Source organism: Cajanus cajan, chromosome 8, assembly GCF_000230855.2.
Source record: "Cajanus cajan strain Asha chromosome 8, NIPB_CcT2T_4, whole genome shotgun sequence".
In the NCBI taxonomy this organism is placed as follows: Eukaryota; Viridiplantae; Streptophyta; class Magnoliopsida; order Fabales; family Fabaceae; genus Cajanus; species Cajanus cajan.
The window spans coordinates 2468578-2494957 of record NC_138524.1 but is presented as its reverse complement, the minus strand read 5'-3'; the positions used below and the strand labels follow the sequence as shown (position 1 = coordinate 2494957).

The 26380-nt window shown below is 31.5% G+C and overlaps 3 protein-coding genes across 4 annotated transcripts; all 3 read right to left on the bottom strand.

Annotated features, from left to right (window-relative positions):
* Positions 1-1685: 1685 nt before the first annotated feature.
* On the bottom strand, positions 1686-5422 carry LOC109798356 (uncharacterized). 2 transcript variants are annotated; one of them, XM_020358586.3, is made up of 5 exons: positions 4901-5422; positions 3112-3408; positions 2622-2840; positions 2376-2504; positions 1686-2103 (listed from the first exon to the last, which is right to left on the bottom strand). In XM_020358586.3, the coding sequence occupies exons 1-5, from the start codon at positions 5141-5143 to the stop codon at positions 1882-1884; spliced, it is 1110 nt and encodes a 369-aa protein (XP_020214175.1). In that variant the 5' UTR covers positions 5144-5422; the 3' UTR covers positions 1686-1881. The 2 variants fall into 2 exon arrangements, with proteins under 2 accessions (XP_020214175.1, XP_029127096.1); XM_029271263.2 differs by having other exon boundaries at positions 3112-3452; positions 4901-5041.
* Positions 5423-12530: 7108 nt separating this feature from the next.
* Positions 12531-16445, bottom strand: ROPGEF1 (rho guanyl-nucleotide exchange factor 1). The gene is made up of 5 exons (XM_020359416.3): positions 15087-16445; positions 14901-15017; positions 14119-14639; positions 13490-13846; positions 12531-13196 (listed from the first exon to the last, which is right to left on the bottom strand). The coding sequence occupies exons 1-5, from the start codon at positions 15340-15342 to the stop codon at positions 12759-12761; spliced, it is 1689 nt and encodes a 562-aa protein (XP_020215005.1). The 5' UTR covers positions 15343-16445; the 3' UTR covers positions 12531-12758.
* Positions 16446-16581: 136 nt separating this feature from the next.
* On the bottom strand, positions 16582-21352 carry LOC109798962 (L-ascorbate oxidase homolog). Its single transcript, XM_020359417.3, has 8 exons — positions 21040-21352; positions 20830-20939; positions 18721-18991; positions 18376-18475; positions 17915-18260; positions 17357-17722; positions 17162-17240; positions 16582-17061 (listed from the first exon to the last, which is right to left on the bottom strand). Exons 1-8 carry the CDS (start codon positions 21169-21171, stop codon positions 16849-16851), a joined length of 1617 nt encoding a protein of 538 aa, XP_020215006.1. The 5' UTR covers positions 21172-21352; the 3' UTR covers positions 16582-16848.
* Positions 21353-26380: the final 5028 nt, after the last annotated feature.

Below are 26380 nucleotides of genomic sequence, written 5' to 3'. Positions count from 1 at the left end.
TATAAATAACATAGTTTAAAAACAAAAATTAGAAACTACAGCTATGCAACTCAACAGTTTCATGGTTTTTTTTTTGGTTTTTCATTTTGTGTATCCATTAGGTGATATATGTGGGAATGTGTAATAAAAACATGATTAAGCTTCAATACTTCCTTCCATAGATCCTTCTTCCAGATGAATCTTAATTAAAAAATTTCTTTCTACCGTAGAATCTAACAAATTCATAAAAGTGCTACCTTATTGTAGGAAATGATAAACCAAAATTAAATTCAACTAAATAATAAATACATGAATTAGTTTTATGTTTATTCATTCAACTGTACTTATATCATGATTAAATTAGTAATAACTAAATATATATTTTTAATAGACACAATGCGTTAATAATAACTGGACAAAATATTGTAAAAAATAAGTTAAATTACATATTCAATTAATATAAATATAAAGATATCATAATAGCTCACAACAGTTTGATTTAGTTTTTTAAATCCCATAAATCAAAAGTCAAATTTTTTTTAAGTGTATGTGTGTAAAAAGAGATTAAATTATATAGTTATAATTTTTATCAACTATTACATTGTTTAATAATTTTATATAAAAAATGAATTTTATCAATCCAATTAATAAATTATAATTTTATATATCTTGAATGTGTATGTTAATTTTTTTATAAAAAAAGATAACAATAAAAAAGTGATCAAATTATTCATATTTTAAAAATATATATCACAACAATTTTGATTTAAACGAATAAGATATCAAATAAGTTGAAATTAATATAAAATTTTGTATATATAATTTAGGTAAAAAAAACTTTTAATTAAATAATTTGATGGAAAAAGTTCACTTTTATATATATGTTAAGACTATTCATAAATTAAAGGAGTTAAATCATACAAAACTTAAATTTTAACAATTTAATTATTGGATTAAGTTTCTAATTATTTTTTAGTTAGTTCACTCTTATATGTGTGGGTGAAGTCTTCAAATATATTGATAAACAAATTGATGTGGCGGGGTTCCATAGAATAACTTTTTTTTAGTGTTCTTCTTGAGCGGCTCTTCTATTGGGGATTTTATGAGCCTCATTTTCACATTCATTGCTGATTGTTCCCCCTCAGGCCATAATTACCACATATCATCCCATTCTATATATTCTACACCGTTGCCCACTTCATTGCTACCTAGCAGTCTATCACGGTCACTCATTTAACATATTCAAATCTAAAACTTTTATTCATATTACTATTTAGTTAAACTTTTCCACCACTAAACTCATTTTAGTGGGTTCAGATTCTCTTCACCCTCTAACCATAAATTTTTAGGCTAATAACAATATTAAAATATATAAAAACTTATAGATATTAATTGATCAAATCTTTTACCACTAGGCCTATCCTTAATAGAGATGTAATTTGTAATTAGTAATTAACCTATATAAAGACTCACAAATATATAAATTATAAACAGATTTATATTCTTAATACATTGATTTTCGGATTATTTTATTTTTGTCTCCTATGCACTTAATAAAAAGGGTTACCATGGATATCATCGCATAATATCTAAAAATGTCCATAATGGTTTGATAATGTATGCATTATAGTAAAATAATCTTACTCTTTTTTGGTTATATATGATCAAACAGCATGAACGATGAGTGAATGAAGTACAAGGGGAAATAAGCAACAAGCCCAAGTAAGGGAAACCGACGTACTATTGAATTTTCCTTCTCCATGGCATCCTATACTTTGAGATTCACAAATAGCCCCACAGGCCACATCTCAAAACAGAAATATGCTAGTAATAATAATTTACATAAATAAAAATTTTATTATATTTCTCGGTTTGTTTTACCCGTCATGTACTTAAACACAACTATGCTTCAGTTTCACTAGGTGATGGTTGCAGAAGTGTAGAGGACGAGTCTAGAGGCTCGTGCACCACCGAATTTGAAGAAACTGATATTGGATTTCCCTCCAATTGCAACATGATGCTCCCCAGTATTTCAGTTAAAATTTTCTTCAAATCCTCTTCTTTCACCGTCTTCCCATCATCTGCATTCACCATCTTAAACACTTCACCAATAACATTATCCATCTGTAAGATCAAACACGTCTATGGTCAATAAATGGCCAAGTAAGAAGCACAAACACTTGAAAACAATTTGTTACTTAACGGCCACTTCGCTCAGTTAGTCAGTTAAAGTTATAATTGAATCATATGCCACGCCACAGCCACATCATGCCAATGCTGAATTTTTAGTCATCATTGACCTTATTATAACTATAACTGCTACAATATATTTTCTGCAATGTATAGTACTTCACCTCTACCTAGCAACTTGTTGGCAGCATGTGTTCATAACATACCTCTTGAATTGCACCAACTGGAGGTAAACCTGCAGATGGAGCCACGGTGTCCAGCGCCACCCGTAGATACTCCTTTGACATCTTTCCATTACGATCTTTAGGCAAAGTCTCTAAAGCTGAGTTCAAAGTCTGCATCCCATCATCATGATATATTGGTGAATTCCATATATATAAGGAGGTTTAACAAGAGCAATATAAGTTAGAGAAGAAGAAAGATATTTCAAGCATTCCAAGATAAATTAAAACCTTGTCCAATTCAAACTTGTTGGATAATAGTCTCTTAACACCACTTCCATCAAAGGTGTTCTCACTGTGTGCAACTATGACAGGTTGTTCCTTTAGACGCTTAGCCACACCCAATGCCACCATCTTGAATTCCTCCAAAAATGTCTCTTGAGAAACGGGCTTATCCAAATCAGAGCCATCTAGAGATAGCAGTGCCGGTTCCACAATGTTGTTATAAACCTAATCAGAAAAAGAAAAGACAATAGAGAGGAAGGAAATGAAATAAGTTTGAGTTTGTTATTTTCTAGGATAAACTATAAAATGAGATTCTTAGCAACAAATGAAAATTTATTCTCATAAAAAGATTTGACTGAAAAACATTTCTGCTGTTGTAAACTCTCTTGGTATCGAATTTAACTCTCATAGATTAAAAAAAAAATTGTCATAACTTTTTTGAAAACATGTGTTACATCTCTAAAGAAAGTCAACGATGTTTGTATGAAATGGCTACCCAAGAATCTGAGGTAGGAGGAATCCCATGATCAACAGTGAGCTTGCCCAGAGCTTCAAGTATATGGTGATGAAGAGATCTGTGAGGAGATTCAATCTGAGAGAATATGGATGTTATTTCAGCTTCATAAGTTGAACCATTAAGAAATTCGAGAAGATCTTCCCCATCAATGCGAAGTATCACAATTGGGTCACGCTTGAGTCCAGCAGCCATACCCAATAGAATGTCAGAGAGAACCTCTTTGAACTCAGTCTTGCTCACTTTTTCCAGCTTCCCATGTGTGAATTCATTCAACACCTATGGAGTATAACTCATTAATTCTACATGTCAATTCTCGCTTCCTGATTGGTTCAAACATAAATTGCCCAATCAAGGTCTTGTTCACACAAATATAATTAATCTCATAGACAAAATGGAAAGAAAAAAAAAATAATCCATTTGATACTCATTATGTCACGTTATTTTAGAACCAATTGCTACATTTTTTTTTTTTGTGACTAAGGTAGTTTATACTTTATATATTTATTGCTTGCATATCTTTAGTAGTTGGGTGAGAAAGCTTTTCCACAAAGCATGCCGCTAAAGAAAACCTTTGCCTGTCCCCACAAGAACATTACCCTATGATTCTGAGTGCAGCTAGAAGCCAAAGCCTTGTAATTTCCTACCATTGACTATAATAATAGCGTTTGACTTTTTGGCACTTTAAAGTCTAACTGAAAACTTTCTACCAGCATTTACTGACTATTAATTATTTTTAATTTTAACTCCAAGAGCACAAATCATTATTAGTTGAATGTGTATATATTATTAAACCTCAGAGGTCAAAATGCCAGCTTATCTTTAGTTTCTGCCACATTTCTCACCAGATTCCTCCTTACACGGAGATAAGAAAATGGCCACAAAAAGTTAAGTAGCTAAGAGAAATCAATTTTAAGTTAGCAATCAAAAGCCAAGTCCCACAGGACCGACCATTTTATCATATTGAAGGATAAGTCCAAATTATCATAAACAGATTAGGATGCTTCTGGGACCAACTAGAAGTCAAAATTTTGACAAACACTTGCTCTATAATTGCCCGAAAAGGATATATATTCCGAGCAATATGTTAAAATAAAAAATTTATATAAAACCTTGTTGGAAAAATCAATTTAGCTCTCCCTCTCCATCAACATCAGAAACATTAATAAGCACATAAAATATGTTGCAAATGCGCCAAAGACATTGGATTAAAACAAAGCTTAAAGCCCTAAACCACTAACAAAAAATACTTTAATAGATAAAAACAACAGACATTAGAACTGAAACAAATCAGATGAAGATATAATGATATCACAGAGATGATATTATAATAATTTGATCAGAAGCATGAACTCCTAGGAAAATTCGGAATAATACCTAAACTAGAGCCACAGAAAAAGTTTTAAGCATATACGCCACATTATTTTCTTCCGGTCTTTCTAAGCAGTAAGAACGATATCTTCTTAGTTTTGTTTTTCTTTTCTCTATTGGATAATAACCGGATATCTAATATAATTGTGCGGTGAAAATTCTAGTAGAAGTGATAACAACTACTTATGTAAAGAAAATTTTCATTCTCTACCAGATGCAGTAGAATTCATGGAAAGGTGTTATTAGTATAAGGGGTTGGAAATTTATGATCATTAAGTAAAGATTAGATACAGATACAAAGTGATAATTGGAAGAATATTTTAGTCTTAAAAGAAAGCAACCTGGTGAGAGAAAATAAGAGAGATGAAGTGTTAGGATGTTGAAGGCATGAAGGTGAAACCTGGGAATAGATGTGATCAGAATGAGAAGTAGTGCCTTGAGAAGGCAAGCCAAGAGCAGCACCTATGTCAGCAACAGCAGGTTGAAGCTCTTTCACAGAGAGTTTACCATCTCTGTCTCTATCTAACTCGTGAAACTTATGGTCGACGAAGGTGGTGAAAACATGGTCGTTTCCAACCAACTCCATAATATTGGAACCGTCTAGAACCTGTCCGCTTCCACCACTTATCTTCCTCCCCTCCATTCTCTCCCTTCAACCTTTCTTGTGACTCTTGTGACTCCCTTGCCGCTCTCGTGAGTCCCACACCGCCAAAAGTCACCAACCTTAACCTTCGCCTCACTCTTTTCCTTTTCTATCTTCCTCTTACTTCTTACGTACTTATCAACCATTCGCCTCCTCTTCCAGATTCTTCATGCCTTCCACCTTTATACTTATCAACTATAAACTATAAAATCATTTCTCTTTTATTTAATTAACTGCCCTTTACTCCTTTTATTATTCTAATTTTACTTTATTCTAAACTTTCATTCCTAATATTTAATAAAAATACTCTTATCACAATTTTTTTTTTACATTTTCATGTTGGTACTTTGCTCACACATGAACATATATTTTAAATACTAGACGGATGGATAAAATACACGACTAGAATAATAAATAAATAAATAAATAAAATTTATTAAGCGATATTTTGGTGTTGTTATAAGTTTATTTAAAGAGAAAATCTTATAAGTGCATGTTGAAGTTAATTGTGAAAATCCTTTACAGCCACTCAATGAAAATAAAAAATGATTTACGTGTAACAATGGCCTGTTAGAAGGAACTATGCAAACCGATTACCGACTATCCACTAAACTTAAAGATAATACTATTAAATCTTAACTACTTTTAGATCTATTTCTTTTTTGTATTTTCAAAATTGATTTTAACAAAATTCATATTGATAAAATAAAATTTAAATCATCACTATGTACTAAAATTAATTTATATTTTTTATAGAAAAATAACTATTATTAAAACATGTATATGATGTGAAAATTTAATTTTGATGATCGTCATTTTAATTACACGTGGTTTTTACCAATTAGAACAAAATGTTGGTGGGAAGTGGGAAGAATGTAAATTAATTTAAATTGGTTTTAAGAGAAAGTACACTTTAAGAATATGTATATTTATATTAAAATAAAATTAGTTTTGCAAGATGATATTTGAAATGATATTGTTTTTATGAATATGAAAGTCCTTGAACTTGCTCCATTAGGGTATAGGACCACTACCATATACAATTTGTTTATGTTATGATGAAAGGGGAAAAAAAAGAAAAAGAAAAAAAAAAGTCGATAGGATCATAGGAAGAGAAAGAAAAAACATATATTTGTGGGGGGACACGTGGGGCGGTTGGTCCTTCCTTCAAGTGCCAACAGACCACTAAACTCCAAATTTTATCTAATTGGATTTGGGTTACTGCCCCCAATAATTAATGAATTCTTGACTTCCAGAAGATTCCCTTTCAATCTAGGTAATTCTTCTGTTTTTTCAACCTAAAACAATCTTAACTCTATAGCTTTTCCATTTTATTGCTTTCAAACGTGTTACTGTCAATTTATTTGGTTTTTTTTTTCCCACTTTTTTCATATTTTATAAATGGTACAAATTAGGACAGGAATATGAGATGAATTTGGTAACTTTTTCCTTCAATTTCACCTGATAAATACTTTTAAATTCTACTTAGAATCATTAATAATTATAATTGATTTGAAATGGTTAAAAAAACAGTTCTTATGTTTAGAATTCGCTGTATAGAATTTATTTAAACTAACTTGCGAACCAACTTTCATATTTAGAACACGTTAAAATAAATTAAATTGTTTCATATTAATAATTTATTTAATTAATTTTATTGTTAAGTGCATGAATAGAGTAGCTTAGCATTATTTCAACTTAAAATTAATAAATAGTTTTCGTCTCGAATTCTGAATATCTAATTATATTAAATATAATATTGTCATTATAATTAATAAATAATTTTATTTTCGAGTTATATTAAGATGTGTAGAATATAAAATTTAATTTTTAGTGTGGTGATTATAATTTTGATGGATAAAAATATATTAAATATTTAAAAAAAAATTTGTTGTTCACAATATTATATCTAATTAGAGTAAAATTGTCTTTCTTGATCCAACTGTTTCTAAAGGGTGTTCAGGAGAATGATTGTCGATATGTTTTCGTTCAAGTTTAATAATTTTTATTTTATTTGACTTTTATTGTGATGGTTATCATTACTGACTTGTGAATTAACATAAAGACGTCAACACGATTCTAAAATGTTTTGATTTTATTTTTTATTCATATTTTATTTATTATGTTGTCGACTCATTTATTTTTATTAGTAACCGCATCAGAGGAAAAATAATAATCAAACATTGATGCTCACATATTTAGAAATTTTCAAATAAATCCAAGTATTATGAGCCCAATAGATATGAATGGAAGAAAGAAGTTTAGCCCAGATTGTAACAACTTAACCCAAAGTGCCAACCAATTAAAAAGAAAAAAAAAATTGAAATGGGCTTGAGCCACTAAAAAATTCATTCAGAAAATACAGCTACCGTGGCGGCATTTACGAGGATAATTTAGGGGGGAATTAAAATAAATAAAAATTTATAATTTCTAAAATATTTTATCTTTTATTTATTATAGTAATTACGATTATTTTTTTTTAGTAAACGATAATTCAGTAATTTTATTTATTAATTTAAATAAAAATTATTTAAAAAAATAAATAAATTACATCATAATCGTTTTATAATTTTTTTCTCACAATAATAATAAGGTATAAAGTGTCTTTTTTTTCTTAATAATAATCTATATCTATATATAAAATTAATTTCCTATTTTGATGTACGCATTATTTGTGATAATTTTAATTTTTTATAAATATTACATAAATTGTATGATAAAAGATAGAAAAATATTTTTTCAAACAATTTTTATTTTTAAAACTGTCTGCAAACTATCCACTAACGTATATATATATTCATAAAAAATTATCACGGAATCACGAAATACCTTCTTCTCTACATGTATATATAAAAGATAGATAGCAATTCTCTTCCGAAAATATTATTCTCTCCGTTTTTTATTCATAGTCGTTTAAAGTTTTGCACGGAACTTAAGGAAATGATTAATATTTTAGTTTTCAAAAATATTTATTACTTACTTTTCTATTCTACTCTCTATTTTTTTTATAATTTCGTTGGAAACATATGATCCTTTTAAATGTAACATTAACTTTATATAAATAATTAGAGAAAAAATAGATAGACATTAGAAATAAATAGACACATTATTCAATAAACATATATTAATTATCAAGAATAAAAAAAAAAAAGAATAAATCATTAATCTTAATAAAATAACAATGAAAAAAAAATGATAAATTCTGACAAATCGATACTTGTGTTTCGATCAAACCAATTAAAATGAAGACAACAGAACATGAAATATGATTACACTGTAATAGTGCTGTTTTAGTGTGCGTGGGGTTCCTGATTTTTTGATGTTTTATTATTATGTTTTAAATACTATATTGCTATAGTTTGTGATGTTTTTATTAATTTTTTTTTCTTTTTTTGTATAATACTTTTATTTTAGTATTTTTGTTTATATTTCATTGTCTTTCTGATACTCACGTCTTCATAATAATTTTTTACTTCATTATTTTTATAATAATTTGAATTATTGTTTAAATTTTTTTAAATATTTACTTTTGATAATACTATTTCGAGTGTTACAGTACCATTTTACAATACTTTTTATAATCCATTATTTTAATTTTTAATTTTTAGTTTTGTATCACTATAATTAATTGTTTAGTTAGTTTTAATCATCATTTCATTATTACCTATAACTAGTAATAGCATTATTAACAAGTTTCCTGTGTATTGCACCAATGTTTTTAAATTTCAATAAAAATAGATTAAAAATAATAATATCTAGGATGATTTTTAATTAGCTTATTTTGATAATATATCAAATTAAATAAATATGTAGATATTTATAAAGTTTTAAAAATAAATCTAATATATAATTAATTCATAGAAAAGTTATAATTGAGTTGGTTTAATCTAATATATAAGATATGTAACTTTTAAATTAGAAAATAATATGTTTGTATAAACTTTTTCACGAATACTTATAAGAGAAGAAAATAAAAAAGAAAAAAAATTTCATAAATTATAATTAGTTTACACATAAGTTTATTTGTAGAAATTTTCTTATGTTAACTTTTTCAATTTTTTTAATTTGTACATGAACTAATTAATTTTAGTTTTCAAAGAAAATATTTTTTTATTTTATCTTTTATAAATATTTTTAGAGAAATTAAATCAATGTAGAAAGTATAATAGGACTTTATGAGAATTAAAAATAGAAGGCAGAAGATACATTGTATTATTTGGACGGCAAGGCTAGTCAAAGGAAGCACTAAAATTATGAGTAACGTAGTGTCTGAAAGTGTTTACTTATTAGCTGTTTCCTATATATCTATTACATTCAACTCTCTTTTTACCCCTTTTTACAATAACCAAAAGTGGTCCAAGATAGCTAGCTAAGGTTTGAAAGAAACAGAGATATTATATTACACATTCTTCCTACATTATTACTTCTCATAAACAGGACAAACCTATAATTAGTGGCCGTGGGTTCAGAGAGCTACTCAAATTGTCATACAACTTGCTTTCATTGCTTCTCATACAAGCAATAATTCATGTCCAAAACCAGAAACTCTTCAAAGCCTAGGGCTTTGCTCATTCACAGGTCCAATAGTCTTTATGAATCAAATTCATTAATAATATTCATGTGTTTGGACTTTGGTTATACACTTATAGAAAGTTTAGAAGAACTTAATTTTGTAGAATTGAGTTTCAATAAAAATGAATTTCATTTTTAAAGCAATGTGATTGATTTGGATTTGAATAACATCTATAAGAAAAATGTGATTAATGTTATTTAAATATATAGCAGCTACTGGATTCATTTTAAAGTTTTTTACTAAATTGGTGCCATTTTGAAATTATTTATCAATTTTGTGCAGCCAATGCTTAGAAAATACTAGTCAATGTCAGTGTTATTATTATTAAGTTAAAGTATTTTTTTAGTTTTTATAATTTTATTTACTTTAATTTTTAATATCTATAGTTTAAAGTAGATTTTTTTTAATATATTTATCTCTTTAAATCATTTTTAGTCTTTATAATTTATAAAAAAAAATTATTTCATACATTTACAGTTTTTTAATTCATCTTTGTCGTTAATTTTTTTTCTTTCTAGTTTTTTTTGCTTTTTTATTGATGTGGTAGAGGTCTTTAAATAAAAAAATACATATCTTACAATAAATGTTTTAAATAAAAATACAAAAGAGACATAAAATATCCAAACCTAATTACTTTATTTTTTTTTTCTCATGCCCTAATAGAAAGATAGTCTTTCATTTGTGTTCCCACATGATGTAGTCATCACATCATCCTTATTTCATCTCTTGTGTTGTTAAGTCCTTATAATTCAACATATGTCTTTTTAATTTTTATATTTATAATTTTTTATAATATTTATTTTGTATTGACATGATAAAAGTATTTAATTTTGTAAGAATTAAAAAAAAAAGAGCACCTTAATAATAAACGTTACATGTAAAAATATGAAAGAAACACGAAAATTGAAGACCTAATTGCTTTTTTGTTTTTGATGTCCTAGTTTTCATTAGTGTATTTCACATGATGTAGTGACCCATCATCCTCATTCCATCTTATAGTAGCAAGTTAGTCTATAAGTAACGTTTTCTACAAAACTAATATCTAACTAGCGTTTTCACACATAAAGCCAGCCATTGTATTTTTTCACTAGAAGACGGGAAAAAATACATGGCACCCACATCATGTAGAAATCACTGATGGAAAGCTGGTTGTCCATAAGGAAAAAAGAAGAAGAAAAAAAAAACAGCTGGCCTCCACGCAAACATACACGTTAAGACTAGCTGACCTTAACAGAAAAAGAAATTAAAAATGCTGACATAAACCAGACAATTCTAGTTAAACTAGTGTTTTTTAGAGTTGACTGGACCAGATTCATATTTGATAGATAGTTCAAAAACTATACTGTTTAATAAATAAGTTTTAAAGGAGACTTAATTTGGTCTAGTGGTATTTGAATAATATTAAAGTCTACTTTTATTTGGATAACTAAAAATGAAAATGTTATTTGAATACTTTTTTTAAAAATTGCTTTTTGGAGATGTGTAGTTATTAAAGTTGGCTGAAATTTTGGTGTATGAATAAATAAAAAAGCCTATGAATCAAAAAGGCTGTAAGTTTCGCGTGCATGTTAGGTATATGCATAATGTTTTAACTTTTGAAGGAGAATGTGCATGTAGCCCTGTTAAATTCTTAAAAATTAAATGAAATGGATAACAAAAACAAACAAAGGCAACTGCAAAAGTGACAGAAGTTCTTACCATTTCATCGTGGCAAGAAATCTCTGAAATCCAATAATGTAGTGGTAAGATTGAGCGACAGGAAGAAACATCTACCAATATACTTCGAACCAAATTCCGAATCAACGTATGAATGATTAAAATATTAATATTTTAAATAAATTTATTATAAAATAATTATTTAATTTAATATTTCATTGTTTAAATCAGTTTTTTAATAATTCGGAACAAACTTCAAAATATTTTTTTCGGAGGGTGCAGCATTTTTCAACATTTATTTACCTTTCACCACCAAATGTACTAACATCCGTTGCAGGAAATGGGGACGGTGCAATGCATGTCGGAATAAGGAAAGAGCACCATAAGTGTTGTTGGATGAGCTGCACTTTACTCGTTGCAAATCAGTATACATGAAACTCAGATGAAGGCATACAAGCTACTCCCAACTATCTGTCTGTTTGGTTCCATATTACAGTGTAGATGATGTAAGTTATGAGTGAAGCCACCAAGTGTATGTTTGTTTTATTCAATTCCTAAATTTCAAATCACGTTAAACGGAACTTCTCTTTCAATACTTTGAGGTTGAACAGAACGTCATAATAATACAAACACACCCTAAGAGTAGCTTCCACGTTTCCCTTTTGTTATTTTGACGTGAAATTTATGTGTGAACATAAGTCAGATAAAAATCAAGTTTATCTACTACGCTGTATGTTTATTCTTTACCTACTTTAAATTCATATTCATTGGTTCCCAATATGAAACTAAACAAACAAGGAATTATGTAGGAGAAAGTTAGTAGTATTAGTGTTGATTTCGTGGCCAATAAATATACATGCAGAATACTTCTAGTGGAAGACAATTTACAATTTCGTGTGTATCTTCACAAATTGTTTTCTTCACATGCACACTGTTCATATTACTGGAGACACGTTGGTTATTACTAAATAGTAGCTATTTTAAGAATTCATGTCACTGTTCTCAACATGAAATAGTAAATTTTGAGACCGGGGATTCGTTGGCATTGCTGTTTAGCCATGACTAGATTTAGTAGGAGAGCAAGGGCACATCTGCACATGTATAATGCAGAATCTCGAATGGGTTATGTAGTAAAAAACTCTACTTAGAATTTGGCACTTGTTAAAAAAATAATATCACGGCCTACCTCTAGAAATTTATACTTGGGAGGAAACATTTTAACTAATGATCCATTAGCATGATCTTTCAACATAATCCTACTCATACTGCCTAAGAATATACAAAAATTAGACCCTCATATACAGCGGGCGGGGGGGACCAAGGGCTTTAAGCCAGATCCACATTAAGACAACATGATTAATGACCAGTGACCACCCATGGGTGAATTTAGTCTCTTTCTGGAGCATCGCCAGACGCTCTTGTTGCACTGAGGTTTCCCGCACATGACCACACCCTCTCAAACTCAGATGTAGCTAACTTTTCGGCTTTTGAATCTGCACCCTCCTTCCGAGCATTCCTCTTCACATCATGTATCCTTCCTGGACTGCAAGGGCTCCCAGTTACAGGAGAGGAGGAACAGAACGATGGTGTTGCAAATGGGGACGCATATGGGGTGTGTTGAATTGGGAAGGGACTAGGAGAGAATCGCTTCTGGATGGGCATGCCACCAAAACCTCCCCTACTGAACAATGAGAGAGAATCTGCAGCTGCACATCGCTTTATACTATCATCTACATATAGGACATCATCAATCCTCGCCATTATGTTAAAGGCCAGGCTCTCCATCACTCTTGAATAACTTTCAAGAATAGACTGTCCAACATCCTGCAATGAAAAGAAATTTCACAGATGCTTATTTTTCATTCCAAGCCAGCTTCTTTCAACCACAAACAAGCCTACATTGCACATCAATCACAAACCATTTATAACAACGGAATTGTACCCATGATTTCGATTAAATATTAACAAAAAACATACAATGAAAAAAGGCTACAATCAATCGTCAATATGGACAAAGAAATTGAGAAAACACTCGTATGTAGTTTGAATGCTTACTGGCACAAACAATAGGATTTCTCAATCAGATGCATGTAAAATATTCCACATAGTTAATATACCTTATTATATTGAATTTTGGCCATATCTAGTGCAGTCTGCGGGAGCCCAGGAAATCGGTGTTTCAAGTTTTCCAGCAGTGTCTCTGCCCGTTGGGCAAGAAAATGGTTCTTTTCACTGTGTCCGTCCGCAACAAGACCCTTCACCTTTCCACCCCAAGACCGTCTTGATTTTGCTGAACTTTCATGTTTCTTTTGGTCCTTCAACCTCCATACATGTATAGCAGCCTCAATTCTATTAGCTATATCCAGAGTGTGGTGCTCTGACGAAAGATCCAGGCAATCAAAGAGACATTCAGGTGAGAACTGATCTGCCGTTATATATCGATAAATTATATCCCCTAGACAAGCCTTTCCATTCTGCATTTGCAGTTGCACAAAAGAACACAGCCATTTCAGTCTTCATCAAGTTCTAGCATATTTTCAAGAATCAATAATTCCAACTACCTTCAAGGCATGATTTCATTTCAGCACACAAACCAGACATTTTACAAAAGTAGAAGTTTGTACAACTCAAAGATGCACCATTATAATTTATTTATATCAAAGATTCGTAGCATGATACTCAGATTATAACTATACAAAAATAACAGTCAAGCCATTAGTAAGTAGCACAGGGCATGATTACTTACCTTAGGCAAGGACTCTATGTAGGCGCGGGGAATTTCCATTTCAGCAAGCACAGAGCTATTAATTGCAACGGCAGCCTTTAGTATCTGATTGGTGCAATCCCTACACTGTTGCAACCTCTTCCTATTTTCCTCAGACAAGCCATTTGGTGGAAGCTTGGGAGAGGGAAGCCACCATTTCTCCTCTTGCCTAACCGAAGGTCTACCATAGGCATCACAATCCTTGGAATCACCCAATATAATCCCCCGGTCAACATACCAAAACTGCGTGTCATGAAACCCTTCAAGCATACTTAGCAGCATCCCATCAAGCTTCTTCAGCGCCGGAAGATTGATGTACAAATCGGAGCGAGGACGTGTCGCCATCACCTCATAGGTTCCACCCCCAGGAAACTGCTGCACAGACGGCACCAGCTCCACAATGGAATCACTCACGCATAGCAGCCACTCCATTTCCCTTCGCCACATTGCCTTCTTCTGTGGCGCCAGTGGTTCCAACCTCCACATTTCCCCAAACACAGTTGCTGCAATCACAATCCAAACTCAGATAGTCACATTTCACACCTTGACCAATCACATTTGCATAATCTTCTTCACAAGATGAAAAAAAATAAAAGATAAAAAGGGAAAATATCTGAGTTACCCCTAAACTAAAATCAACTATTACACTCACACTTAACTGTTAATAGAAACTAAATTGCATTTATTCTATCTTCATAAAAATGCTTTTGCCAGGACATTATGCAAATCACTTAAATTAATTAACACACTACGGAGTGACTAACCAGAGAGATTGGTTATCGCATTGGAGATTGCAAGCGCGGTGCAGACACCTTTTCCACCGCCAGACATGTCTTCTCCGAGAAGCAGCTTAGCGAACCTCTCCTTCATCATTTCGACTTCTGCAAAATGCAATTAGTCTTGAAATTGGAGAGTGAGAGAAAAGATAGAGATTCGCGAAGAAAAAGTACCGGACAAGTCGAGATGACGCTTGTGATCCCAAACGACGACGTCTTTGCCGCCAATGACGGGAAGCATAACCTGCGGCGGCGGGAAGTTGAAGTGAGCGGCGAGGGGGCGAGGCGAGAGGTTGGCGGAGCTGGAAGCTCCCTCGGCGTCGAAGCGGCGAGCGGAGAAGCTGCTGCAGCTCTCGGACTCGCTGACGTCAGCACTGAGGCTGTAGCTTCCGCATCGGTCGGAAGCGTCTTCGGACGAAACACTCCCCATGGTTACTCAGGCAGATCTCAAGCACATTTCAGCGAAATGCGGTGGAAAAAAGCGTTGGCAACGTTCTTCAGTGGTGATGGTGATGATTTGATGGGAGCAAAAGCAAGAAAAAGAGACGCCGTTTGCAGGGTTAAGCACCCGACACGCTCCTTTTTCCGTGGGCTCCACTCTCTCTGACGTGGCATGCTCTGGTTGGACGCCTGTTGAGCTACAATCCGTTGATCCAAACGGCGGTTATCTCTGCATCGAGATATGTGTTGTGTTCTGTGCCTCATTTCATCTTCACTCTTTCCTTATCAATATTTTTTATTTTAATCTCATCGCTGAGGGTGGGGGTGGGGGTGGGGCCCTCTCCATCCCCATCCCCATGGAGCCATAAAAATTATAAAATGGCATTGCGCATACAAATCTGACATAGTGTGTAGCTCAAGTATTCCCATTTCAATCACGTTAGCTTAGCTTTTGTTTGTTTTATAACATTTGCTTGCTGCGCTATTTGTCTTGTGTTTGGTACAGAACAGGAAACCCAACCACGCTCGTCTCCGAGACACAAATCTTTTGCGTCACGAAAATCGTTTGCCAATCACACGGCTGTGACCGTGAGGCCCTCATTTGATCTTTGGGATCGCTTTGTGACTTCTTTTTGTGGTCACACGTAGTACCAGTACTGTAGTAGTATTTTCATGACCACAAATTTATAAAGGCCTAGTTGCAAGTCCAAGAGTTGAGCGTATATTTTCTCCAAGAATACAGAACTTTCAATGATGCATGTACAGTTATGCTATAACATGGAACACGTGTTTATTAATTGTAATTTAATGTAATCCCTTGTTGAATGATCAAATAATGAAATATGAACAGTGGAAGTGTTCTAAAGTCCAAGAGAAATAAAAAAAAATTAATTCTTATGTACCTCTTGTCACCCAAGTGGGAAGACATTATTATAAAGTGAATATGACAGAGTAAGTTCAATAATATCCGAACATGGCTTTGAAACTAAAATTACTTCAATAATTCATGGATAACGTGTTCGCGTACAGGCGTACAGCCATTCCCTTTTTACATACCAAGCTTTGTTTTTTTTGTTTTTTTTTACTTATCTAGTTTACTTAGAATCTTAAAATATAACTTGAACCTACATAATTAATTATGTACATATTCTTCCTTTGAGGTCCCTTATTTTAGTCTAATCGTGAAATAGAATCATGTCATGCGTAATTAAAAAGCACACTTCGAACGTACTCAGGAAACACATGCAGATGATGGATCTAGTTTGCATCATCTTATCTTATTATGGCATAAAACAGAAATTCTCTAATACATCCGAGAAATTTATTTATTCATTAAAAAAATAAATCAATGGTGGTAATTTAATTATTATCACGACAGGAGGGTGACAGATTAAGTAGAAAAACAAATAAATGGTAGACGAATTTGCAAAGAATGAGACCAAGAGAGTCTCTACTAGGCTGTTGATAGACATGTCTGGTGTTAGAGATACGATTCTCATAGAGATCTGATTGTTCTGCCTGCAGCTTTGCCACATAGAAGAGCATTCTTTGGAATTGGATATTCATCCCTGACGGATCCAACTGGTGAATACACTCGCATATAGAATTGTTGTCCAAGGTATTGTCGTGCCCAAAATTCACTCCTCACGTTCCACATACCCACATTATCTAGAGCCATATATATTGCGGTCCATGATTTAGGATACACCTGTGACACAAAATTCATCATTAGGCTGTTGCTGCTGCATTTGCATTATACTATATATGATCACATGAAATATGCCAACCAAATACAACTAAGTACTAACCTGTGTTGTGCACCTAGATACTGCATCTCTTAGGTTATACTGGTTACGACTATTAGGCGTCCACACACCACCATCCATTCTGCATGATAAATTAATGGCAAGTCAAAATTCAGTGATTGACGTGCACGTATAAAATTAAAGAGTGAAGGAGATAGTGTTGTGTAGTGATTATGAAATGTGAAACTGAAACCATACCCTACAACCCAAAATGAGTATCCGTCAATGTGCCAGCTCTGGACGATACTTTCGTGGTTCTGAAACACGATCTCGACGAAGGCTCGAAAATCAGCACCCATGACCGAGGTGTCAAGATACATGGGTTTACCAGAAGGGGTATCTGGGATGCTTCCAACTTTGAAAACCCCACTAATGTTGAAGTAATCTGCTAGCTTCAGAGGAGTGTCAGCGGGTATGAATGATACACTGTTCACTGCATATCTTTGTTTCTTATTCACTTGTGCTGCTGAGCTCTCCAGGGTAATTGTCCTACTAATGTTAATGAGACCGTAATGGTATGAGCCTTGTGGATTTGGCCTTGGTCCACTTGCAGTCAGGTTTGTCCTGCAAAATGCAAACGTTTATTATAAGTAATAAATGACATGGCTGATAGCATGATGTGTGAATGTGCATATAATATTACTCTAATTACAATTCTACATGTGATGAAAAGGTGTAGATCAAAACAAGTATAGAGATTAGTTAGGACCATGCGGTTCATGATTACTTAATAATTTATCATGGCAGGAGAACTACCTGATTGAACGAGCTTGTTCAATGGACCAATCGATTTGAGTGGTTGGGCCGCCAGGAATTGGGCCAGAAACAGGTTGCTGGGAGTTACTGTAGTGAAGGGTGGCAGTGCTTGTGAGGATCTTGTTGGTGAAACGAGTGGAGACTGCAATGTAGTAGTCCTTGGGTGCTTGATCAGCTGTGACAAGCACAGAATAAGACTGTCCCACGTGAACATCTAACGAGGAATACGTGGTCTGTATGGTGTGAGTTCCCTCAACTTCCACCAACTTCATGCTGTGGCCTTGAATCCTGAAGTTGAGTGTGTTTTGAAGTCCAACATTGGATATTCTAAGCCTGTATGTTTTCCCTGTTGTCCATTAAGAGATGCCAAAATAAACATTACTATCATACAAAATTCAATGACCTTAAACTAATAGAATCCACATTTATAAAGGAAAAAAGAGGACAATTGAAAGGCATACCTTGTTCAACTGTGAATGCTGTGCCGTTTGCACGACCATTGATAAGAACGGCTTGAGGGAATGGAAGTTTATGTCCAAAATCTAGAACGCTCTGCAGCTTCTGAATTCATACAAATCCTATGTCAGCTTATGGAGGCAAAAGTTAAAAACAGGGAGGTAGGACGAAAATTATTAAGTAGTCCACAATCACTAAATATCTATAATTCTCATTCAATTACTACATCACATGTATTTAAGTTTTTTAATTACAAACAAAAATTAATAACACTCATTATATGTTATGTAGAATTCATATATCGGGTGGCTATATCATGTAAATTGAGAGCAATGGGTGTGTTTGATTACCTTGTGATCAATTTGGTACCAATCTCCAATAAGAAGGGTGAAATCATCAGCTGGGTCTGGGAATGGGACAGGAATCCTTGGCCTGCTAAGGATTTTGATGCCACCAAAGCCACCAGCTGCCTTGTGGAAAGCAAGAGATGGGAAATAGAAGAAACTTCCAATTTGATCTTTGACTTGAAGTGTGTAGGTGAAGTTCTTCCCAGGAGGGATGGGGCATGTTGTTCCATAAACTCCATCTTCATAAGAATTTCTCCTTTGCTGAACACCACTCCTGTTCATTAATCAAGCACAAGTCAGCAAGACGAGGATTAGAGTTGCATAATGTAAATTTCTTTTCCTTTCCTAATATTTTAATTCATTCATGTCTCATCATGCATAATACTTTTTGTTGTTGTCATTATTATGCAAATTATTGTTAAATCAAATAAAGGTTGTGTTAAAATAAGAGGTATTTTTGTTTGGGTTTAAGGGAAGTGTAAATGCCCACCGAGTCCAAAACAAGGATGGGCCTCACTCGTGAATAATTTTATTAGGGTACGAGACATGACTTAATGACTTACAGGGCCTCACTCGTGAATAATCAGTTAGGTGGGCTTATACTTGTAGGGAATGGGTTTGGTCCGTGACATGACTTAAAGGGCCGAAGTGATTGGTGAGATCCACATTTATTAAGTCCGTGTTTTTGTTTTTTATACATCTGTCAGTGAACAAAAGGGGCTTCTCCTCTGTCCTCATCAATAACACCAACACAAAAAGAAATATGGAGTTGCTTCCTTGCAACAATTCGAATCAAACGTCATCTAATTATGAAAAGAAGCTTCTATTACACAGATCTAATTAACATATGTCATGTAATTTGGATCTATGTTGATAAGTCACAAGTATCAATGTTCATATTGGGTTGTTTAAACTTTTAAAAAATATTATAAAAATTATGTTTTGATAAACAAGTAGAAGCTTCATAAAAAAAAAAAACAGAAGTTACTTATTTTTAAAATAAACAGTTTAAACAAACGCATTAAAAAATAAAAATAATAATGTTTATATCATTAAAAAAATGCTTTCAAAATTTTAAATAAACCGATTTAATATTATTTACAGGATAATTTTGCTCAAAGTTAAAATTGATAAGATCAACATGAAAGGTGAAGTCGTTACCATAAAAAAAAATATGAATGACAAATTTTTTGCTAACAATTTAATCTAACATTTATAAGATATTAGTAAACAATTTTAAACAAATACAGGGTCATATACAAAATGTACACAGAAATTATTATTACTATATTTTTTTTATGTTGTATAATATATAATATGATCTTTAAATTTTAATTGTAAATAATTTTAAATAAATACTGGGTCATATATAAAATGTATACAGAAACTATTATTACAATATTTTTTTATCTTGTATAATATATAATATGATCTATAAATTTTAACGTAAGGTTTATTTAACTTATTTTGTATAATTTCATATTAATTTATTATTTAATATTATCTTTAATTAGCCATTGTAATACAGAAAATAATAAATTAATCCCCTAAAGAAAAAGACAAAAAAGAAATGTGCTTTTATATTGAATTATTAATTAGTCCTACTATTTTTGTCATAGATTCGTGTATAGTTGAATGAGTGAGCAAGTTTTAGAAAGAAGGCTATTCTAGCGAGGTACGCGCCTTGACATTAAAGAAGAAAAAAAAGGTAAATGAAGTATAACAGAAAGCTTTGCCATAAGTAGTTCCATTGTAATAAAAAAAGAAAAACAGAATAAGACATTTTTGGAAGAAGCAACAAGCAAGCCATGCTTTAGTTAAAAAGTGCCCACTTTGCCAGTTGGATTACGTATTAGAGTAACATTTTAACAAGTCACCGCGCAAGGCACTTCCCATGACTTGCACTGAACAACCTTATTTTTCACATTATTACAAACCTACCTCATCATCAATACTATGATTTATCAGTTAAAGCAATGAAAATGTTACGTACTCAACATGGATAGCTCATCCATGTTTCATTCTTCCTCATAATAGAATGCCTTAACTTTGTTTAATTACTGACATGTATTGGAACAAGACGCAGCATTAAAAGAGAGAAAGGGTTGTTACCATGATAGAAGAAACGGCTCAGGCAAGTTATTGTGTACGTTGATGATCAAGTTGTCATTGGTAACAGAGTAGATTTCAGGACCCGGAAATTGGCCATTGATAAGAATACCCTGCAAATGCAAAAAACCAAGCAATGAGCACATACATGAAAAGAATAGTAACAAATTAAAGAAAAAACAAGGGAACCATAGAACATAGATAGTAATTAACCTGTTGTTTAACTCCTAGAGGATAAATGTCTCCGTAGGTAATGGTCCAGTCGAAGAACCTATAAGGGTCCTCCGCAGCAACCAAAAGCAAATCCAAAAGCAGGAAAATGGAGCAGAAGCTCAGCACCTTCATGTTGTTTGGGGTTAGTTGTTTGAGAAAGAATGGGGCAACAAATTAAATGGAGGAAAGAAAAGTGTGAAGAAGGATAGAGTTGAAGTAGCAAGAGGCACTCTTTGTACACATGTATATATAATATGAGACGAGAATAGTGAAAGGTTGCAAGACTTGCAGGTAAGGTAACTAACTACATAATTATATATATTATTTTTTTTTTAACATTCTTTTGTAATGATATAAAAGAGGTGGGTGGGAAAAGTGAATGGAAAATAGAGGCGGTGACTGCGTGTGGTTATATATTAAGATTGTGGAAGCTGTATGACAGTGTATTTGGGCGCGAATTCTGACGCGACACGCGGTATCTTAATGTGATTAATTTATTTCATTCCCCAAACAATGATATTTGTACGCGGAAACAATTGTAATGCCTCTGTCGCTTCTGGGACATTCTATGTACGTTGTTTGGCTGCCTGTTGGAACTTGGAAGCTACTACATGGGACCGCGCAAATCATAATACTACATCTACTCTCCTAATTTCGATTATTCTTGACTATCGAATGACAACCTGGTGGATTTGACTATTAGATTTACAGAAATTAAATTTAATAGTATTCACACCCTTTATTACACTTCATATATAATTAAATACATGTCATTTATAATAATAATAAATGCACAATTTCTGCTGTTGAATTATTTATACTATACGTAATAGCTTTGGTTAATTTCAAATGAGTCACATGCGAGTATTGCCCGTTTCATATGCTACAGCATTGACAATTCACAATTGACATTTCGGTTAACATGTTTTATTCTTATTTTTATTGTGTATCGCAGGAATTATGGCATTCCAATGATAAATCAATTTAAATGATTTTCCACCTTGATTGAAGCGTATGAGCTGGTGCAAGGCAAGCCAAATGTGAATACACAATAATTGTGCCGTATCAAATCTAATTTCGGCAATTATTTTATCTTTTGACTAATGTTTGGAGCAAACAGCAAAATACGAGACGAAAACACACAGAGATGCAGTGCATTCCGTAGGCATAAAAATATGTAAATACTAAGGTAGTTTTTAGTTAATTATATTAGCATAAAAGAACACTTTGTACCTCAATATTTATAAAAATAATAAAACACATAGTTATTTAAGAAATAAAAGTGGTTTAGAGGAGGAAATATAAATAAATGAGCTAGAGATGGTCATAGTTTATAAGAGTAAAGTAGTTCATTTAATTATGTAAAAAAAACATATGAAATCATTTTTATATGTAAGTATAAATATATTATCATTTATTGTATTTGTTAAATATAATACTTATATAAGAACTTTTTTGTGTGGGGAGTTGTGAGTCAACTCGATAATTTTATCCATATGCGAAAACAAAAAAAAAATTGTTAATGTTTTTAAAGAATATAACTTCTCTTCTTATTTATAGAACTGACATTAAATAATTGTTTCTTATTTTAATATAAAATAAATTCATATTTATATATATATATTAATTGTTTTTAGACTAAAATGTCTCTAATTATAGTGTACTCTTTTGATTTAACAAATTGTATTAATTATAACTTATTTAAAAAATATACATTCTAATTAATTAAAAAAGAATGAATCATAATTAAGAGAGATAAATAGCATAAAACGTATTATAATTGGCTAGAAAATATATGAGTATTGATTAGGAAAGAAAAGTAGTATAATGATATTTTAGAAAAATATATATAAATAAAACAAAATTTATTTTTATCGACTAAATTATTATTTTTTATGCGAAAAAACTCAAGACATTCATTCATAATAGAAGCGGCAATAAGGTGGGAATAAAATCAAAATGATGGGGACTAGCATACAATCTTGATATCATAGCTAGTGTATGGGAAAGATGATTTGTTTGTCTCCTAACAAACATAACCTCAAGGTTATTGTGTAAGGCTAAAAGAGAACGTTATTTATAAATAAGGCAACCATACTCAAGAGAATGGCTTGTGAAATCATATAAATCATCCACAGGTTGTTTACAATCAAGTTCAATCAAAACTTTCTAAATAATGGGATTTTGCTAACCAAGTGATAGCCTCTAAATAAGCTATGGCCTCAACTTCATTTGTTGGTGGGGAGTCGTTATACCAACCAGAAGTATCATATTTGAATCTTCCTAAATCATCATGTATACAAAAAGCGAAAACCACAACAATTTGAGTCATTAAAGATTGTCATATCTACATTGCATTTCATGTATCCTGATCGAGGTTTGATCCAGTAGATTGGATCATTTCTTGGTGCCTTTGGTATTTGTTGCATTTCTCTAGCAGTCATCCACTCTGTTGGATCGAGCGCTTACCACTAGGCCAAAAGCTATAGCTGATAGTCAGGGCGCAACTCTTTTTACTTAAGAGCGCAGCAGCCCAAGCGTCATGATTCGACAGTGACTTGGCCCACCTAGCCTCCGCCACGGGACAATTGATGCAACCCGCAACAATCTCTCCCTCAGCAATTGCCCTGCTGGGTATCGAACTCATGACCTAGCCTCCGCCACGGGACAATTGATGCAACCCCCAACACACTCTATTACCCGTTGTCGCGCAAGGAAGACAACTATATGAGATGGAGTCACCTTGTTATTCCATAATATGTCATTTCTCTTGCACCAAATGCCCCGCATCAAACATGGGAGATCTATTATTTCAAGGGAGTCAAGCGTTGGAGCAATTATTATATTCCATCACTATTAGCAATTATTTGGGAGATATTAGGCCAAAATCCTGATGCATACAATATGTCCTTTGTTGCCTAACACTAAAAAAATGTCATTCATTTTCAATACCTACACTGCATGTAGCACAAAGCATAGTACATGGTACATGCCGGCGTTGAAGGTTCAATCTTGTAGGTAGACATCCGCACAATATACACCAAAGAAATATCTTCATCGTGTTAGGAGCTTTCATACTCCAAATCAACCTTTAGTTAGTTCGGACTTGCAAATCAGCATTCAAAGTGATCAACACTTTTTTTTTTTTTGTAATATTGATGATTTAGGTAAATGAATCTTATATATAGGAACAAATGCAGTATCGATCAATTGTATTGGACCTTGTTAATTACTACCTTCGTGCCTATATATAAGACCTAATCCACTAAGATTAGGAAAATTAATTAATTTAGTTGATAATAATTTTTTTTTTCTTCTAAAACTATTTTTATACTACTTTTTCTTTCATAATAAATATTATATATCTTCTGACCAATTTGAGTGTATATCTTATATTATTTATTTCTTTTGATTAATATTTGTTCTTATCATAAGTCCATTGTCATCGTTAGGGTCACTGCATCCGAGATATTGTCCGCTTTGGCTCGTTGGGTCGTCACGATTTTATCCTTTAAAAGGCGTCTCGGTGGGTTAAGGAGGAAGAGTGTTTATAAATTACTCTTAGGCTCGACTCCTAAGCGATGTGAAACTTTTAGGCAATACCGGAACAAGCCCCCTAGTCGATGCTAAACTATTTTTATACTACTTTTCTTTCATAATAAATACTATATATCTTCTAACCAATTGGAGTGCATATCTTATATTATTTATTTCTTTTGATTAATATCTATTTTTCTCCTAGCCAATTTAAAAAAAATTATAATTAATGCATTTTATAAAATTAGGAGAATAAACTTTAATTGATGTATTTTAATTTAAAAATAATTAATATGTGAGATGATATGAATTAGATAATATATAAAAAGAATAAGTAATTACTTTAAGTTATATCTTATAAATAGAAACATAAGTAATATAATATACTCCCTCATCACAAATAATATTAGTAAAAATGTTTAAAAATTTTAAACTCAAATATAAACAAATTTCAACAAATTTAACAATTTATTTAATATTTTTAATTCAAAAAAATCTCTAAGATAATAAATAAGAATATTATTTATGATAAAAGTGATTAAAAATATTTCAATAAATATAATATATATTTTATATGAAATTGTGTAAATTAAATACACTTAACAACTTTCCTTAATTTGTGTGATTTTGTTTTCTTGTAAATAATTCAGATGGAGTATTATATACATTAAATTACAACTTGTCAAATCAAACTATTTATATTAAAAATGACTATTAAATAAATACGTACTATTAAGTGAAACTAAAATATAAATACATTACATTAATTATTCAATAAATAGGTTAATGAAATTTCCCCTATTTGTTAAACATAAATACTAACTCAATTCTTATGTACAAGACTCGATTATTTAATTTACTAAATTAAGAAATATAATTATTTTAATTGATAAAAAAATTTGTTCTATTTATACCTTATTTCCTCAATGAAGGTTGTCCTATTTCACACTACTGTGTTACATTAGTGAATGCTATTGTGGAAGTTACGGGCATGAACTAGGAACTTGTGTGTAATCATATATTTAGAGGGTAAATCAAGTGGTTGTCATGACCTTAGTTTTAGTTTGGATGACGTGTTACAAGTGTTTGATCATCTTCCTTCTCGGATTTCTTTCTATTGTTTGGTGATATGTCAGTTGTGATTTTTTTTTTTGGAGATTTCTAGGTTGGGCTTGTAAGTCTCGTTCAATTACCAAAAAAAAAAGTTAAACTATTTTTTTTTATAATTAATACTCTTATATCTTTTAATTGTTTAAAATATATGTCTTATATTATTTATTTATCATAATTAATACTCATTTTCTTTTAATCAATTAAAATATATATTCTTTTAAAATAATTTATAATCAGCACATTCTACTAAATTAAGAGAATAGACTTTAATTAAAAATATTTTAATATAAAATAATTAATATATATATTAGACAATATATATTAGATAATATAAATTAGATCTTATATATATATATATAAAAGAATAACTTGAGTTTTATAAATAACCATGGTGATAATATTAAGTATAGTTTAAAGTAGTAGTTAGTGTTTTAGAAAATAAAGTGTTGTTAAAAATTCATTCGTTAAATTTTAAAATTATAATTGTATTTAATTTTTTTTTTGAAATAGATGTTAAGGATGAAATCCTTAACTACGAAGATTTAGTTCAATGAATAGAATTTCTTGGGTTGTGAGGAGACAAAATTTTCTATAAAATGGTGAAGAAATAGAACCACACAAAGTGTGTGGCTAGAGTTTTTTTAAAAAAAAAAAAAAGAAAAAAAAGGAAAAAATAGCTAACAGAAAAAAA

Bases quoted from the DNA above. Each gene is read 5' to 3' on its own strand.
- LOC109798962 (XM_020359417.3), bottom strand. From the start codon at position 21,171: ATGAAGGTGCTGAGCTTCTGCTCCATTTTCCTGCTTTTGGATTTGCTT. The intron at 18,992-20,829 runs GTAACAACCCTT...ATTAATGAACAG, and splicing joins GAGCCGTTTCTTCTATCATG to GAGTGGTGTTCAGCAAAGGA. The intron at 18,261-18,375 runs GTATGCCTTTCA...AATGGACAACAG, and splicing joins AGCATTCACAGTTGAACAAG to GGAAAACATACAGGCTTAGA.
- LOC109798356 (XM_020358586.3), bottom strand. From the start codon at position 5,143: ATGGAGGGGAGGAAGATAAGTGGTGGAAGCGGACAGGTTCTAGACGGT. The intron at 2,505-2,621 runs GTTTTAATTTAT...GATGGGATGCAG, and splicing joins ACAAGTTTGAATTGGACAAG to ACTTTGAACTCAGCTTTAGA. The intron at 2,104-2,375 runs GTATGTTATGAA...TTGATCTTACAG, and splicing joins CAGTTGGTGCAATTCAAGAG to ATGGATAATGTTATTGGTGA.
- ROPGEF1 (XM_020359416.3), bottom strand. From the start codon at position 15,342: ATGGGGAGTGTTTCGTCCGAAGACGCTTCCGACCGATGCGGAAGCTAC. The intron at 14,640-14,900 runs GTTAGTCACTCC...TTGTGATTGCAG, and splicing joins TGCGATAACCAATCTCTCTG to CAACTGTGTTTGGGGAAATG. The intron at 13,197-13,489 runs GTATATTAACTA...TTTTCATTGCAG, and splicing joins CCAAAATTCAATATAATAAG to GATGTTGGACAGTCTATTCT.